At 49.2% G+C, this 13,548-nt stretch overlaps 1 protein-coding gene across 1 annotated transcript in view; it reads right to left on the bottom strand.

Moving 5' to 3' along the window:
- LOC148513467 (potassium-transporting ATPase alpha chain 2) overlaps positions 1-13,548 on the bottom strand; it is a 70,887-nt gene that overhangs the window by 26,402 nt on the left and 30,937 nt on the right. Inside the window, exons 5-13 of the mRNA XM_088481751.1 lie at positions 12,361-12,474; positions 10,564-10,698; positions 7,821-7,938; positions 5,351-5,619; positions 3,752-3,950; positions 2,994-3,103; positions 2,767-2,901; positions 2,492-2,684; positions 657-832 (exon numbers count right to left, since the gene is read on the bottom strand). Coding sequence (XP_088337877.1) covers positions 657-832; positions 2,492-2,684; positions 2,767-2,901; positions 2,994-3,103; positions 3,752-3,950; positions 5,351-5,619; positions 7,821-7,938; positions 10,564-10,698; positions 12,361-12,474 — 1,449 coding nt within the window. The remainder of the gene's footprint in view (positions 1-656; positions 833-2,491; positions 2,685-2,766; positions 2,902-2,993; positions 3,104-3,751; positions 3,951-5,350; positions 5,620-7,820; positions 7,939-10,563; positions 10,699-12,360; positions 12,475-13,548) is intronic.

Below are 13,548 nucleotides of genomic sequence, written 5' to 3'. Positions count from 1 at the left end.
CGGGTCTCGCACCAAAGGGAGCGTGCTGTCGATGTTGAGTGACAGCACGCCCCCTTTGGTGGGCGGGTCAGGGGGGTGGCTGCCCAGACAGAGGCGTTCCCATGAGAACGCCTACCGTCTGGGAGCGGCCCACTGACATCACAAGTGATGTCTGTGGGAGAGCTTTCGGCTCTGTTCGAGCCGAAATCTCTTTGGGGCTTGCGGCAACGAGACCCTACCACAAGGGTCTCGTCGCAAGCCCGATGGTCTTGACCATCGCGACCATATCTGGCCAATAACATCAGTCCCTGCCCCAGTGGAGCTTACACTCTATATTCCCTAACACACGCTCACACACATACACACTGGGGTTAATTTGTTTGTTGGGAGCCAATTAAACTATCAGTATATTTTTGGATTGTGGGAGAAAACCGGAGTACCCGCACAGGGAGAACATACAAACTCTACACAGGACCGTGGTGGGAATCAAACCCAACCGACCTCAGTGCTGTGAGGCAGTAATGCTGACCATTACACCATCCGTGCTGCCCGATAATAACATGTAATGCCTGTGTGTTGGCGTACGTTAGATCAGGAGGATACCACCGCCCCGATCCAGACTGTGGTAATATAACTCTTGCAGATCTCAGACGGACGCACGTATTTGTCATTTCTACCTTGATCCCTGCGCTCCGGCACTTTGTGACAGCATCTGGCACTGTGGAGCGAGGTGGATCTATCATGGATAGGAGACCAACAAAGCAAAGGTTTTCGGTTGGGAAGTTCATGGATTCCGTGTCAAATGGGTAGGACGAAGGATACCCGTCTTCTGGGAGGTACACGTGGCAAAATCCTAGGAGCAGAAATAAGTGGTTAGGTGAGAGGGGGCCGCAGTGACTGTGCAGTATAATGGATGTTGTATTCTATACATTATGGAGGTCACTGAGAGCAGTTCCAAGATGCTCCAATCTCTAAGCGGTGTCCATAACTTTGCCAAGATGACCATCAGAAAGGACATTCGCAGTGTAACAAATAAGAATACATTTAATCTAGGCCCCATGTGGGAACTGGATAATCATCATAGTAGCAGATACTCACTTGAGCCTACGTGGGTCTGACACACAGATAATAAAAAACATCTGATTTGTCTACAGAAATGACTACACTCCCTAGTATCTCTCTCACACACTATTCGTTTCCCAGTAATATAATTCCCACCACAGAAGTCGGTTCAGGAGCAACACGCTCCAAGAAGGAAGTATTTGATCTCCCTACGCAATTACAATTAAGTTCAAGTTATCATTACCCAAATAATAACCTTGTAGTACAGATATGAAGCATGGATAAGCCAAATCCACAGGCAACATGGATTTGATAAGAATCACAGAGACCAATCTTATTAAATGAAGTTTAATAGAAGAAAAATACAATACTTAAAGTATATACAAAATGAATAAGAATGACATACAAATAAAGGCCTAAGCAAATAATTTTCTTCTACACAAAAATGACAAATAATAACAGAACAGTCTCACTTACATGAATCTGTTTGCGGGGAGATGCAAGAAGATGCAGCAATTCCCAATGTCAGATAGACTCCCAAGAATTGTACAAAGTTCTACATGTGGGATATGGTATTTACCCCTATTTTGGTGTCAGGTTGCTCATAGCCTGGGCTGGTTGCTGCTAATGCAGGGCAAGTCTGGAGTCCCTCCACAAAAGCTGCGACTGACACTAGGCTATGGCTATTCCAACGTGACTGACCGTTCATGCGGCCTTCGCTCTGCTTACGGCAACTAGAGCCCCAGGATGGAACATAATGGAGTTCATTGTAGCAAAGAGGTTCAATGTTGAAATGTTTGAATGATTATCACTGCTACAATGATGATGATGATGATTATTATTCCAGTTATTCTTATTCATTACACTGCATGTGTCCGTGCCGATGGTCATCACCAGCTCGGATCTTCGCTCCAGGGGTCCGAGCACTCCTGACAGGCGTATCTGCGGCTGCTTTCACCTTTAGGGGCCCATTTATCATTCTATATTTGCGGCTATGTCCGAAAATATTTAGTATGCCCCGGATGTATTAAGGAGGGACCGCAGCAGGTATCTCAGATACCTGCAGCGATCCCTCCATTACCGTAGGCAGCTGCATCCCCCATAGGTTTCTATGGGGGATGCGATGCTGCCAGATTTACCAATATCAGGAATGCCATGCATCTCAGAGATTGCCCCCCGCAGCTACTGCCACACTGCATAATTGGCCGGTGAAAGGTTCCTCTGGAACCCTCCCTGGCAATGGTCGCCGCACATGCGCGGCAGCTCTCCGGTTCATCGCAGGGACGGGCTCCTTTTGAAGCCCCTCTACCTGCAAGTGCTGAGTAATACAATCTTGCAATGCGATCGGGGCGGTAATATCATGGCCAGATCGCATTGCAAGTGCAAATAAATGGGGCCCTACTCTTTGTAACAACGTGAACACAACGTTAATGAAGTCATGTGATCTCACCCAGTACTCGCTCGCCCAGTCCTCCCAGTTCCATGTAAGCGGTCTGGAAGGAGTCCTTTATAGACTCACTCAGCGGCAGCTCACTCCCCTTAATCATAATAGTGGAACATTTCTCCAATATTCTCTCCGGGGCGCCTTTCATGACCAGCAGGAACCTCCTGTCGTGTGGATCATCCGTCTCGTGTATCGACAGCTGGAAATACAAACCAGTCGCTAGTTACATTGCGCACTGTGGCGGCTGCGGAGGTGCGAGACTCATTACTCCTATCTCCTACCTGGAACTTGTTTGTGGAGTTGAACGGTATCTCAGCCACCTTCTTGTTCTGATTCCTGATGTTCATTACGTTTCCCGTCAGCACCTCGGAGAACTTCAGTAGGGCGGTCTCAGACGCGTCTCCCACCACTACTTTCTGCAGGAGGGAAGCAGGGTGAGGATTGGGCATTATCTGTATTCTCCAGCGATGCCGGTACGCTGCCACCTGGATACATTATATATACATACCTTCATAATCGGTACATCGTCTTGGTCAGCCTTAAACTCAGCCCGGTTACACAGGGATACGATCCTGCACAGCGCATCCCATGTCTCAGACGTCTTCTCGAAAGAGTGATCTGGAAGAACAGAACAAGCCCAATGAGATTCCCGAAATCAGCGGTTACCCGTATGTATTAAGGAGGGACCGCAACCGATATCTCCGATACCTGCTGTGATTCCTCCATTACCGCTGGGAGCCGTCTCCCCCGTAGGTTTCTATGGGGGATGCGATGCTGCCAAATTTACCAACATCTGGAATGCGCTGTAGTCTATGGGCTACACTGTGCGTAATTAGCCGGCGGAGGGAAACTCAGGAAACCTCCCCGGCTATGGCCGCAGCACATGTGCAGTCCGCGTTACTGAGCATGCGCAGCTGCTCTCCGGCACATCGCAGGGATGGGATCCTTTCGGAGCGTGTGTCCAAGATGATATAATCGCATATTGCAATGCGGTTATGGGCGGCAATGTCATGGGCAGATCACACCGCAAATGCGACCATTAAATAACTGGGGGCCACAATGTTACAGCTAATCACATATCACAGTGAGTTACGTGCGATTATTTCCCACGCTGCCCCTGACCCCGCAGGTTGTATTCAGTCCTCTGGTGATAACGCACATATTACATATCAGCGAGTGCAGCGGCTCCTGAGCTCTTCAGGGTTCTAGTGGACTGAGAAATTCCCAGCCGATCGGGAACCGCAGCCGTCGTATTCCTACACTTACGTGCTTGGTCCTCGCTAGTGTCGGCCGCATGTATGTGGTCATCAAACCAGAGATGGGCTACAGTCATTCTGTTCTGTGTCAGGGTCCCTGTTTTATCAGAGCAGATGATGGAGGTAGAGCCCAGAGTCTCCACAGCCTCCAGGTTCTTCACAAGACAGTTCTTCTTGGCCATGCGCTTTGCGGTTAGGGAGAGCGTGACCTGGGGGGCAGAGATTATTCTGGGTATGTACATATGACCACAGGATTCCTCAGCTACTGTATAGGTAGGAAGAGATGTACTGTACATGTTGGTGCAGTGTTGTTTATGGCGTTGTACAGTCACCGGAAGGATTGTATATGGGATTCGGTAATGTGGGGACGGGCAGTAAAAAAACGCTTTATGGGGGAAGATCAGTCTGGTCGGAATTCTTGTACAATGATTGCCACAAAACAAACGGACCAGTCTGTCGCCATTACTGTGTGTCATGTGACCTATAGGCAGGAAAGGGTTACTCATATCTCTGAAGCGGCGTCATAACGGTCCAGGTCACAGTGTACGGGATCCCAGTTTCAGCGGGATACTGAGCCGTATATATTACCAGTCTGTGAGGTGCTGGGAGCAGGAACAGCCGGAGATGGCTGAGGACACCAGAAGTCTCCCTTATATTATGATAGGAGTAGTCATAGCCTAATATAAGTGATAGACTGAGGACAGACACCTTTATTACAGATTATTGGTACTATATTATCATGGTGATCCCAAGGTCACAGCTATCACGTTACTGCCGACTCTGCGCAGTATGTTATTGTGATAGAACTGGGGGGGGAGCCCGGAGGCTGCTGGGGGGGGGGATCAGAACAGCGACTCTCTCTCCTATCTACATTCGCCAACGGGGAGGGACAAACACTGAAAAGCTAAGCTTTACGGTAGGGATGACCACCGGTGGGGTAGCCATAGATGGTTACCATTGATTAGTTGTGTGCCATTGATGGTAATAACCAATGTTTGGTGAAACATCCATGGTTTGCACCCCTCGATGGCCACCACTGCTGGGGGAACAGTGGGCCAATCAAAAAGCAGGTGGAGCTGAAAGAGCGCAGGGGGCGGGGCTAAGCTCAGTCCAGGAAAAAAAAACAATCATCACTCCCACTCGTCCATCGATTATCAATGGAGTCTGTGGCTCTCTGCCATCGATGGTAAAAGCATTCTACATCGGTCATAGACCATCGATGATTTTGAATCATGGTCGATGGCCATCCTTACTTTCCGGAGCTGGTTAAATTGAGGAATGCAGCAGAGGCTGGACTAATGCAGGAGATACCTCTGATATCCTGTGTTCAGATTGGTAAATGGCAGGGGTAGAGGAACCATGCAGAAAGCGATGTTAGTGACTGTTGCATAACTTTGATAAAGTATAATGTGTTGGGGCTGGGACTGTTCATGTATTGTATCTGCACTACACGTCCTAGCATGGCCTAAGACTTCTCCAGCTTATTGTTCAGTTATATCCCTCTGTGGCTCTTACTCTGTTCAGGATAATGGAGAGTGGCCACCTGTGGGTGTGGCAGAATATGTACAGTACACTGGCTGAAACGCCCAGGAGGAGGAGGGGTACTCACAGTCACTGTAGCCAGAAGTCCCTCGGGCACGTTGGCCACGATGATCCCAATGAGGAAGATGATGGAGTAGAGGGCGGAGTACCCCATGCACATGGCAATGATGAAGAATATGACGCCAACAGAAACAGCTACTCCTGCCACAATGTGTACAAAGTGTTCTATCTCCACAGCGATGGGGGTCTTCTCGTTGCCTACCCCCGATGCCAGCGTAGCAATCCGGCCAATTATAGTCCGATCGCCAGTGTTTATCACTATACCGTTAGCTATGCCTAAACAAGGAAACAAAACTCATCAAAGCAAAACGCGTTATTTATGGTTATAAGCAAAATGGTAGAAATCTTTGGTTTCTTAACTGATAGATCACCTCTATAATGTGCGGTGTCAGGTATCTGCGGCTGGGTGCACTAAGTGCCCTATAACTGATAGATCACCTCTATAATGTGCGGTGTCAGGTATCTGCGGCTGGGTGCACTAAGTGCCCTATAACTGATAGATCACCTTCTCTATAATGTGCGGTGTCAGGTATCTGCGGCTGGGTGCACTAAGTGCCCTATAACTGATAGATCACCTCTATAATGTGCAGTGTCAGGTATCTGCGGCTGGGTGCACTAAGTGCCCTATAACTGATAGATCACCTTCTCTCTAATGTGCGGTGTCAGGTATCTGCGGCTGGGTGCACTAAGTGCCCTATAACTGAGAGATCACCTCTATAATGTGCGGTGTCAGGTATCTGCGGCTGTGTGCACTAAGTGCCCTATAACTGATAGATCACCTTCTCTATAATGTGCTGTGTCAGGTATCTGCGGCTGGGTGCAGTAAGTGCCCTATAACTGAGAGAACACCTTCTCTATAATGTGCTGTGTCAGGTATCTGCGGCTGGGTGCACTCAGTGCCCTATAACTGATAGATCACCTTCTCTATAATGTGCGGTGTCAGGTATCTGCGGCTGGGTGCACTAAGTGCCCTATAACTGATAGATCACCTTCTCTATAATGTGCGGTGTCAGGTATCTGCGGCTGGGTGCACTAAGTGCCCTATAACTGATAGATCACCTCTATAATGTGCGGTGTCAGGTATCTGCGGCTGGGTGCACTAAGTGCCCTATAACTGATAGATCACCTCCTCTATAATGTGCTGTGTCAGATATCTGCGGCTGGATGCACTAAGTGCCCTATAACTGATAGATCACCTCTATAATGTGCTGTGTCAGGTATCTGCGGCTGGGTGCACTAAGGGCCTGATTCAGAGCCGGACGCTATTTGCGCTCGCTCGTTCATTAAAAAGGGGTGGCTATTCAAATGAACCGTTCGCACTTTGCGGTCTGTTCACGCCTCTATGTCTGAATGAGCGAACAAAACTTGCGGTCGTAATTTTGAAAAAGACGCCCCCTGGCCGCTCGCACCGTACGTCATGTCCGCTATTTATTAGATTAATTGAGTACATCGAACAGCGTATGAACTGCTCGCTATTCTTGTGGTTGGTTTTTCCTACCACAATCTTGCGAGCAGTTCTGGCTATAAAATAACCCAGTGACGTGGTCAATGACGCTGCTGTATTAATTATGCACACCCATAAAACGCCCATTTTGACCTTTAAGCACGCTTGCGTTCTGATCTCCACTCCCGTTTTCAAGCACCTTCCCCTGTTACCACCCACATACGCCTCCTCCTGTCACTCAAAATAGCAGGCATTCGCTATTTACCGAACAAACGATTTTCGGCCGCACTGACTGGTTCGCGCATGCGTATTAAAATCCGTACGCATGCGCAGTTGTGCGAACATCGGTCGGAACGAACGAGCGTCCACTTACGAGCGGCTCTGAATCAGGCCCAAAGTGCCCTATAACTGACAGATCACCTCTATAGTGCGCGGTGTCAGGTATCTGCGGCTGGGTGCACTAAGTGTCCTATAACAGATAGATCACCTCTATAGTGCGCGGTGTCAGGTATCTGCGGCTGGGTGCACTAAGTGTCCTATAACAGATAGATCACCTTCTCTATAATGTGCGGTGTCAGGTATCTGCGGCCGGGTGCACTAAGTGCCCTATAACTGAGAGATCACCTTCTCTATATTGTGCTGTGTCAGGTATCTGCGGCTGGGTGCACTAAGTGTCCTATAACAGATAGATCACCTTCTCTATAATGTGCTGTGTCAGGTATCTGCGGCTGGGTGCACTAAGTGCCCTATAACTGATAGATCACCTTCTCTATATTGTGCTGTGTCAGGTATCTGCGGCTGGGTGCACTAAGTGCCCTATAACTGATAGATCACCTTCTCTATAATGTGCGGTGTCAGGTATCTGCGGCTGGGTGCACTAAGTGCCCTATAACTGAGAGATCACCTCTATAATGTGCAGTGTCAGGTATCTGCGGCTGGGTGCACTAAGTGCCCTATAACTGATAGATCATCTTCTCTATAATGTGCTGTGTCAGGTATCTGCCCTGTCACACACACAACCTCAGGCCATTACCTTCCAGGCAGGTGGAGGAGTAGAAGGCGATGTTCTTGGTCTCAAGAGGGTTTTCATTTGTGTATTCACTGGAGCGACTCTGGGCCTCCGACTCCCCTGTAAGAGATGAATTATCCACCTGCAGAGAGATGCGACAGCCTCTGAGTAATGCTGGCTACACACTAGACCAGTGGTTCCCAAACTGTGCGCCATGGCATCCCGGGGTGCCTTAGGACACTTGCAGGGGTGCCTCAGGTTGGTGGTCCAGCACCAAATCAAGTTATTTATGGTCAATGTAATGTAAATATGTGGACAAACAGAAGCACAAACCTGTCCCCACCACATAACTGACCCTAAGGATGACCGGTCAGCACATCCCCGTCCCCACCACATAACTGACCCTAAGGATGACCGGTCAGCACATCCCCGTCCTCACCACATAACTGACCCTAAGGATGACCGGTCAGCACATCCCCATCCTCACCACATAACTGAGCCTAAGGATGACAGGTCAGCATATCCCTGTCCTCACCACATAACTGACCCTAAGGATGACAGGTCAGCACATCCCTGTCCCCCACCACATAACTGACCCTAAGGGTTACAGCTCAGCACATTCCTGTCCCCACCACATAACTGACCCTAAGGATGACAGGTCAGCACATCCCTGTCCCCACCACATAACTGACCCTAAGGATGACAGGTCAGCACATCCCTGTCCATCACCACATAACTGAGCCTAAGGATGACAGGTCAGCACATCCCTGTCCTCACCACATAACTGACCCTAAGGATGACAGGTCAGCACATCCCCGTCCTCACCACATAACTGACCCTAAGGATGACAGGTCAGCACATCCCTGTCCTCACCACATAACTGACCCTAAGGATGACAGGTCAGCACATCCCTGTCCTCACCACATAACTGACCCTAAGGATGACAGGTCAGCACATCCCTGTCCTCACCACATAACTGACCCTAAGGATGACAGGTCAGCACATCCCTGTCCCCACCACATAACTGACCCTAAGGATGACAGGTCAGCACATCCCTGTCCTCACCACATAACTGACCCTAAGGATGACAGGTCAGCACATCCCCGTCCTCACCACATAACTGACCCTAAGGATGACAGGTCAGCACATCCCTGTCCTCACCACATAACTGACCCTAAGGATGACAGGTCAGCACATCCCCGTCCTCACCACATAACTGACCCTAAGGATGACAGGTCAGCACATCCCCGTCCCCACCACATAACTGACCCTAAGGATGACAGGTCAGCACATCCCTGTCCTCACCACATAACTGACCCTAAGGATGACAGGTCAGCACATCCCCGTCCCCACCACATAACTGACCCTAAGGATGACCGGTCAGCACATCCCCGTCCTCACCACATAACTGACCCTAAGGATGACCGGTCAGCACATCCCCATCCTCACCACATAACTGAGCCTAAGGATGACAGGTCAGCATATCCCTGTCCTCACCACATAACTGACCCTAAGGATGACAGGTCAGCACATCCCTGTCCCCCACCACATAACTGACCCTAAGGGTTACAGCTCAGCACATTCCTGTCCCCACCACATAACTGACCCTAAGGATGACAGGTCAGCACATCCCTGTCCCCACCACATAACTGACCCTAAGGATGACAGGTCAGCACATCCCTGTCCATCACCACATAACTGAGCCTAAGGATGACAGGTCAGCACATCCCTGTCCTCACCACATAACTGACCCTAAGGATGACAGGTCAGCACATCCCCGTCCTCACCACATAACTGACCCTAAGGATGACAGGTCAGCACATCCCTGTCCTCACCACATAACTGACCCTAAGGATGACAGGTCAGCACATCCCTGTCCTCACCACATAACTGACCCTAAGGATGACAGGTCAGCACATCCCTGTCCTCACCACATAACTGACCCTAAGGATGACAGGTCAGCACATCCCCGTCCTCACCACATAACTGACCCTAAGGATGACAGGTCAGCACATCCCTGTCCTCACCACATAACTGACCCTAAGGATGACAGGTCAGCACATCCCTGTCCTCACCACATAACTGACCCTAAGGATGACAGGTCAGCACATCCCTGTCCTCACCACATAACCGACCCTAAGGGTGACAGGTCAGCACATCCCTGTCCCCACCACATAACTGACCCTAAGGATGACAGGTCAGCACATCCCTGTCCTCACCACATAACTGACCCTAAGGATGACAGGTCAGCACATCCCCGTCCTCACCACATAACTGACCCTAAGGATGACCGGTCAGCACAATTTACTTCACTTTACTACATTTTTTAAAATATTTCTTAATAACAAACTTTTGGCTTAGGGGCACCGTGAAAACAAAGCAGAGTCACTAGCGCGCCGTGATTGTTAGAAGTTTGGGAACTTCTGTACTAGACTATTTTTTTAATGATTTGGCTGATTCTGACGCATGGGAACGACAAATCACGCAGGGTGTACCCATTATCACAATGCGTTGCGCGCTCAAACCGGTCGTCCGTCGCATCCTCAGATCTTTTGTACATGCAGGAGAATCTGAGGCTCTCGCTAGGGATTTTACATAAGAAACACTAAGATAACAATCAGTCAGGAAAATCTCCGGAATGTAGGAAACATTTCTGTTCTCTGTGAGAAGTGCCGAAATTTCAAAAATACATATTTCCCTCTAACATCTTTATTACACTCCGGTCTTATGACATAAATAAATAGCCGCGTGATAAAGAGCCGATTACCTTACAGCCTTGGGCAAAGACAATCCTGAGATCTGCAGGGATCCGGTCTCCCCCTTTGACATCCACCAGATCTCCTACCACAAGCTCGGAGGCTGGGACCTCCAACTTCTCCCCATCTCGGGTGACAACGGCTTGCTAGAAGCAGACAGATACAGGAGCTTATATGACAACAACATGTGTAATAGTAACATATTGTCCCTATTGTGTTGCAGACAATCTGGGCACAGTAACTGCAGAGTGATGTTATGTTCCATCGGAGGAAGAGAGAGGCTGGAAGATCTGACACTATCACCTTGTGCTCTGACAAACAGAAGCCTAGAATGTATCATAGGCCCCATGTACATGCTGCAAAGCCTCCATCACTGATACGTCATCCTATAGGAAGGTGTGTGTGTATATATGTATATATAATTAGAATCCTTCATTTATATGGTGCCACAAGGGGTCCGCAGCTCCTTACAAAGTATATATATAGAATTCTCCTACATACATGTCATGGGTCTAATTTATGGTCTGGGGACTCGGATAGTGTGGATCGCGCAATGATCCGATCACCAGGTGAATGAGAACTGAGCAGGTTATGATGCAGCAGCCAAGATAGATGAAGTCCTCACAGCTAACATGGTGCCAATGCTATATAGGTTCCTTTGCCAGCAGCTCTCTCATACACAGATAGTGTGGATCACAGGTAATAAGCGGTTACACCTGGTGCCAATGCTATATAGGTTCCTATGCCAGGAGCTCTCTCATACACAGATAGTGTGGATCACAGGTAATAAGCGGTTACACCTGGTGCCAATGCTATATAGGTTCCTATGCCAGGAGCTCTCTCATACACAGATAGTGTGGATCACAGGTAATAAGTGGTTACACCTGGTGCCAATGCTATATAGGTTCCTATGCCAGGAGCTCTCTCATACACAGATAGTGTGGATCACAGGTAATAAGCGGTTACACCTGGTGCCAATGCTATATAGGTTCCTATGCCAGGAGCTCTCTCATACACAGATAGTGTGGATCACAGGTAATAAGCGGTTACACCTGGTGCCAATGCTATATAGGTTCCTATGCCAGGAGCTCTCTCATACACAGATAGTGTGGATCACAGGTAATAAGCGGTTACACCTGGTGCCAATGCTATATAGGTTCCAATGCCAGGAGCTCTCTCATACACAGATAGTGTGGATCACAGGTAATGAGCGGTTACATCTGGTGCCAATGCTATATAGGTTCCTATGCCAGGAGCTCTCTCATACACAGATAGTGTGGATCACAGGTAATAAATGGTTACACCTGGTGCCAATGCTATATAGGTTCCTATGCCAGGAGCTCTCTCATACACATATAGTGTGGATGACAGGTAATAAATGGTTACACCTGGTGCCAATGCTATATAGGTTCCTATGCCAGGAGCTGTCTCATACACTGATAGTGTGGATCACAGGTAATAAATGGTTACACCTGGTGCCAATGCTATATAGGTTCCTATGCCAGGAGCTCTCTCATACAAAGAAAGTGTGGATCACAGGTAATAAATGGTTACACCTGGTGCCAATGCTATATAGGTTCCTATGCCAGGAGCTCTCTCATACACAGATAGTGTGGATTACAGGTAATGAGCGGTTACACCTGGTGCCAATGCTATATAGGTTACTATGCCAGGAGCTCTCTCATACACAGATAGTGTGGATCACAGGTAATAAATGGTTACACCTGGTGCCAATGCTATATAGGTTCCTATGCCAGGAGCTCTCTCATACACAGAGAACACAATCTGCCAGCTGGACGTGCGCTCACCTGTGGGATCATCTTATTGAAACTCGCCATGATGTTAGTGCTCTTAGCTTCTTGGTAGTAGGCAAAGCAGCCAGTGAGGAAGACGACTACCGCCAGCACCACTCCCAGGTACAGCTAAGGAGAAAGAGAACATGGTCATTCACCGTACATCTGACACGTCTCAGCTGAGATCTGCGTGCATAGGTGTGTGTGCGCCATACCGTACATCTGACGCGTCCCAGCTGAGATCTGCGTGCATAGGTGTGTGTGCGCCATACTGTACATCTGACGATGTAGAGAATGAAACTAAAGAACAGCCAGTTGTCCATTCCAGTCTCTCATTGGGGGGAGATGTACCAAGCCTTGGGGGGGAGGGGAGATGTCCCAAGCCTTGGGGGGGAGGGGAGATGTCCCAAGCCTTGGGGGGGAGGGGAGATGTCCCAAGCCTTGGGGGTAGGGGAGATGTCCCAAGCCTTGGGGGTAGGGGAGATGTCCCAAGCCTTGGGGGTAGGGGAGATGTCCCAAGCCTTGGGGGTAGGGGATGTCCCAAGCCTTGGGGGTAGGGGATGTGCCAAGCCTTGGGGGGGATGTGCCAAGCCTTGGGGGGGGTGTGCCAAGCATTGGGGCTGGGGATGTGCCAAGCCTTGGGGGCTGGGGATGTGCCAAGCCTTGGGGGGGAAAGATGTGCCAAGCCTTGGGGGAGGATGTGCCAAGCCTTGGGGGGGATGTGCCAAGCCTTGGAGGGATTAATCTGTCATTTTTCCAGATGAGTCTTTGACATGACAGAAGATGATTGGCTGCTTTGAGCAATGACTCCATTTTATCTCTCTCCAAAGCTCGATACATCTCCCCTAGAGCAGGTGTGGGCAATAAGCAGCTCCCCCCAGCTGTTGTAGAACTACATATCTCAGCATTCCCTGCTGCAGTTTTGCCTAGAGACTTCTAATATAATTGTATGATGGCCAGGAGATATATTGTTTGTGTTACTGGATGTTTGGGCCTATAACGCCCCCCGTCCTCCATGAGACACTAGCAGATCAATGTCTGCATTACTTTAGCATCAGCGAATAATTTCTAACGCGGGTCCCTCTCCTCATCTTCCTAGGTATAGCAACCTATATATACAGCCGAGGTCTGCAATGCGGGGTCCGGAGCCGATACCCCATCATGTCAGCCCAGGGGAAGCTATGACCATCCGGGGGGAGTATA

This window comes from Taudactylus pleione, unplaced genomic scaffold, assembly GCF_031769625.1.
Source record: "Taudactylus pleione unplaced genomic scaffold, aTauple2 ptg000278l, whole genome shotgun sequence".
NCBI lineage: Eukaryota > Metazoa > Chordata > Amphibia > Anura > Myobatrachidae > Taudactylus > Taudactylus pleione.
This window is presented reverse-complemented; position numbering and strand designations above follow the sequence as displayed.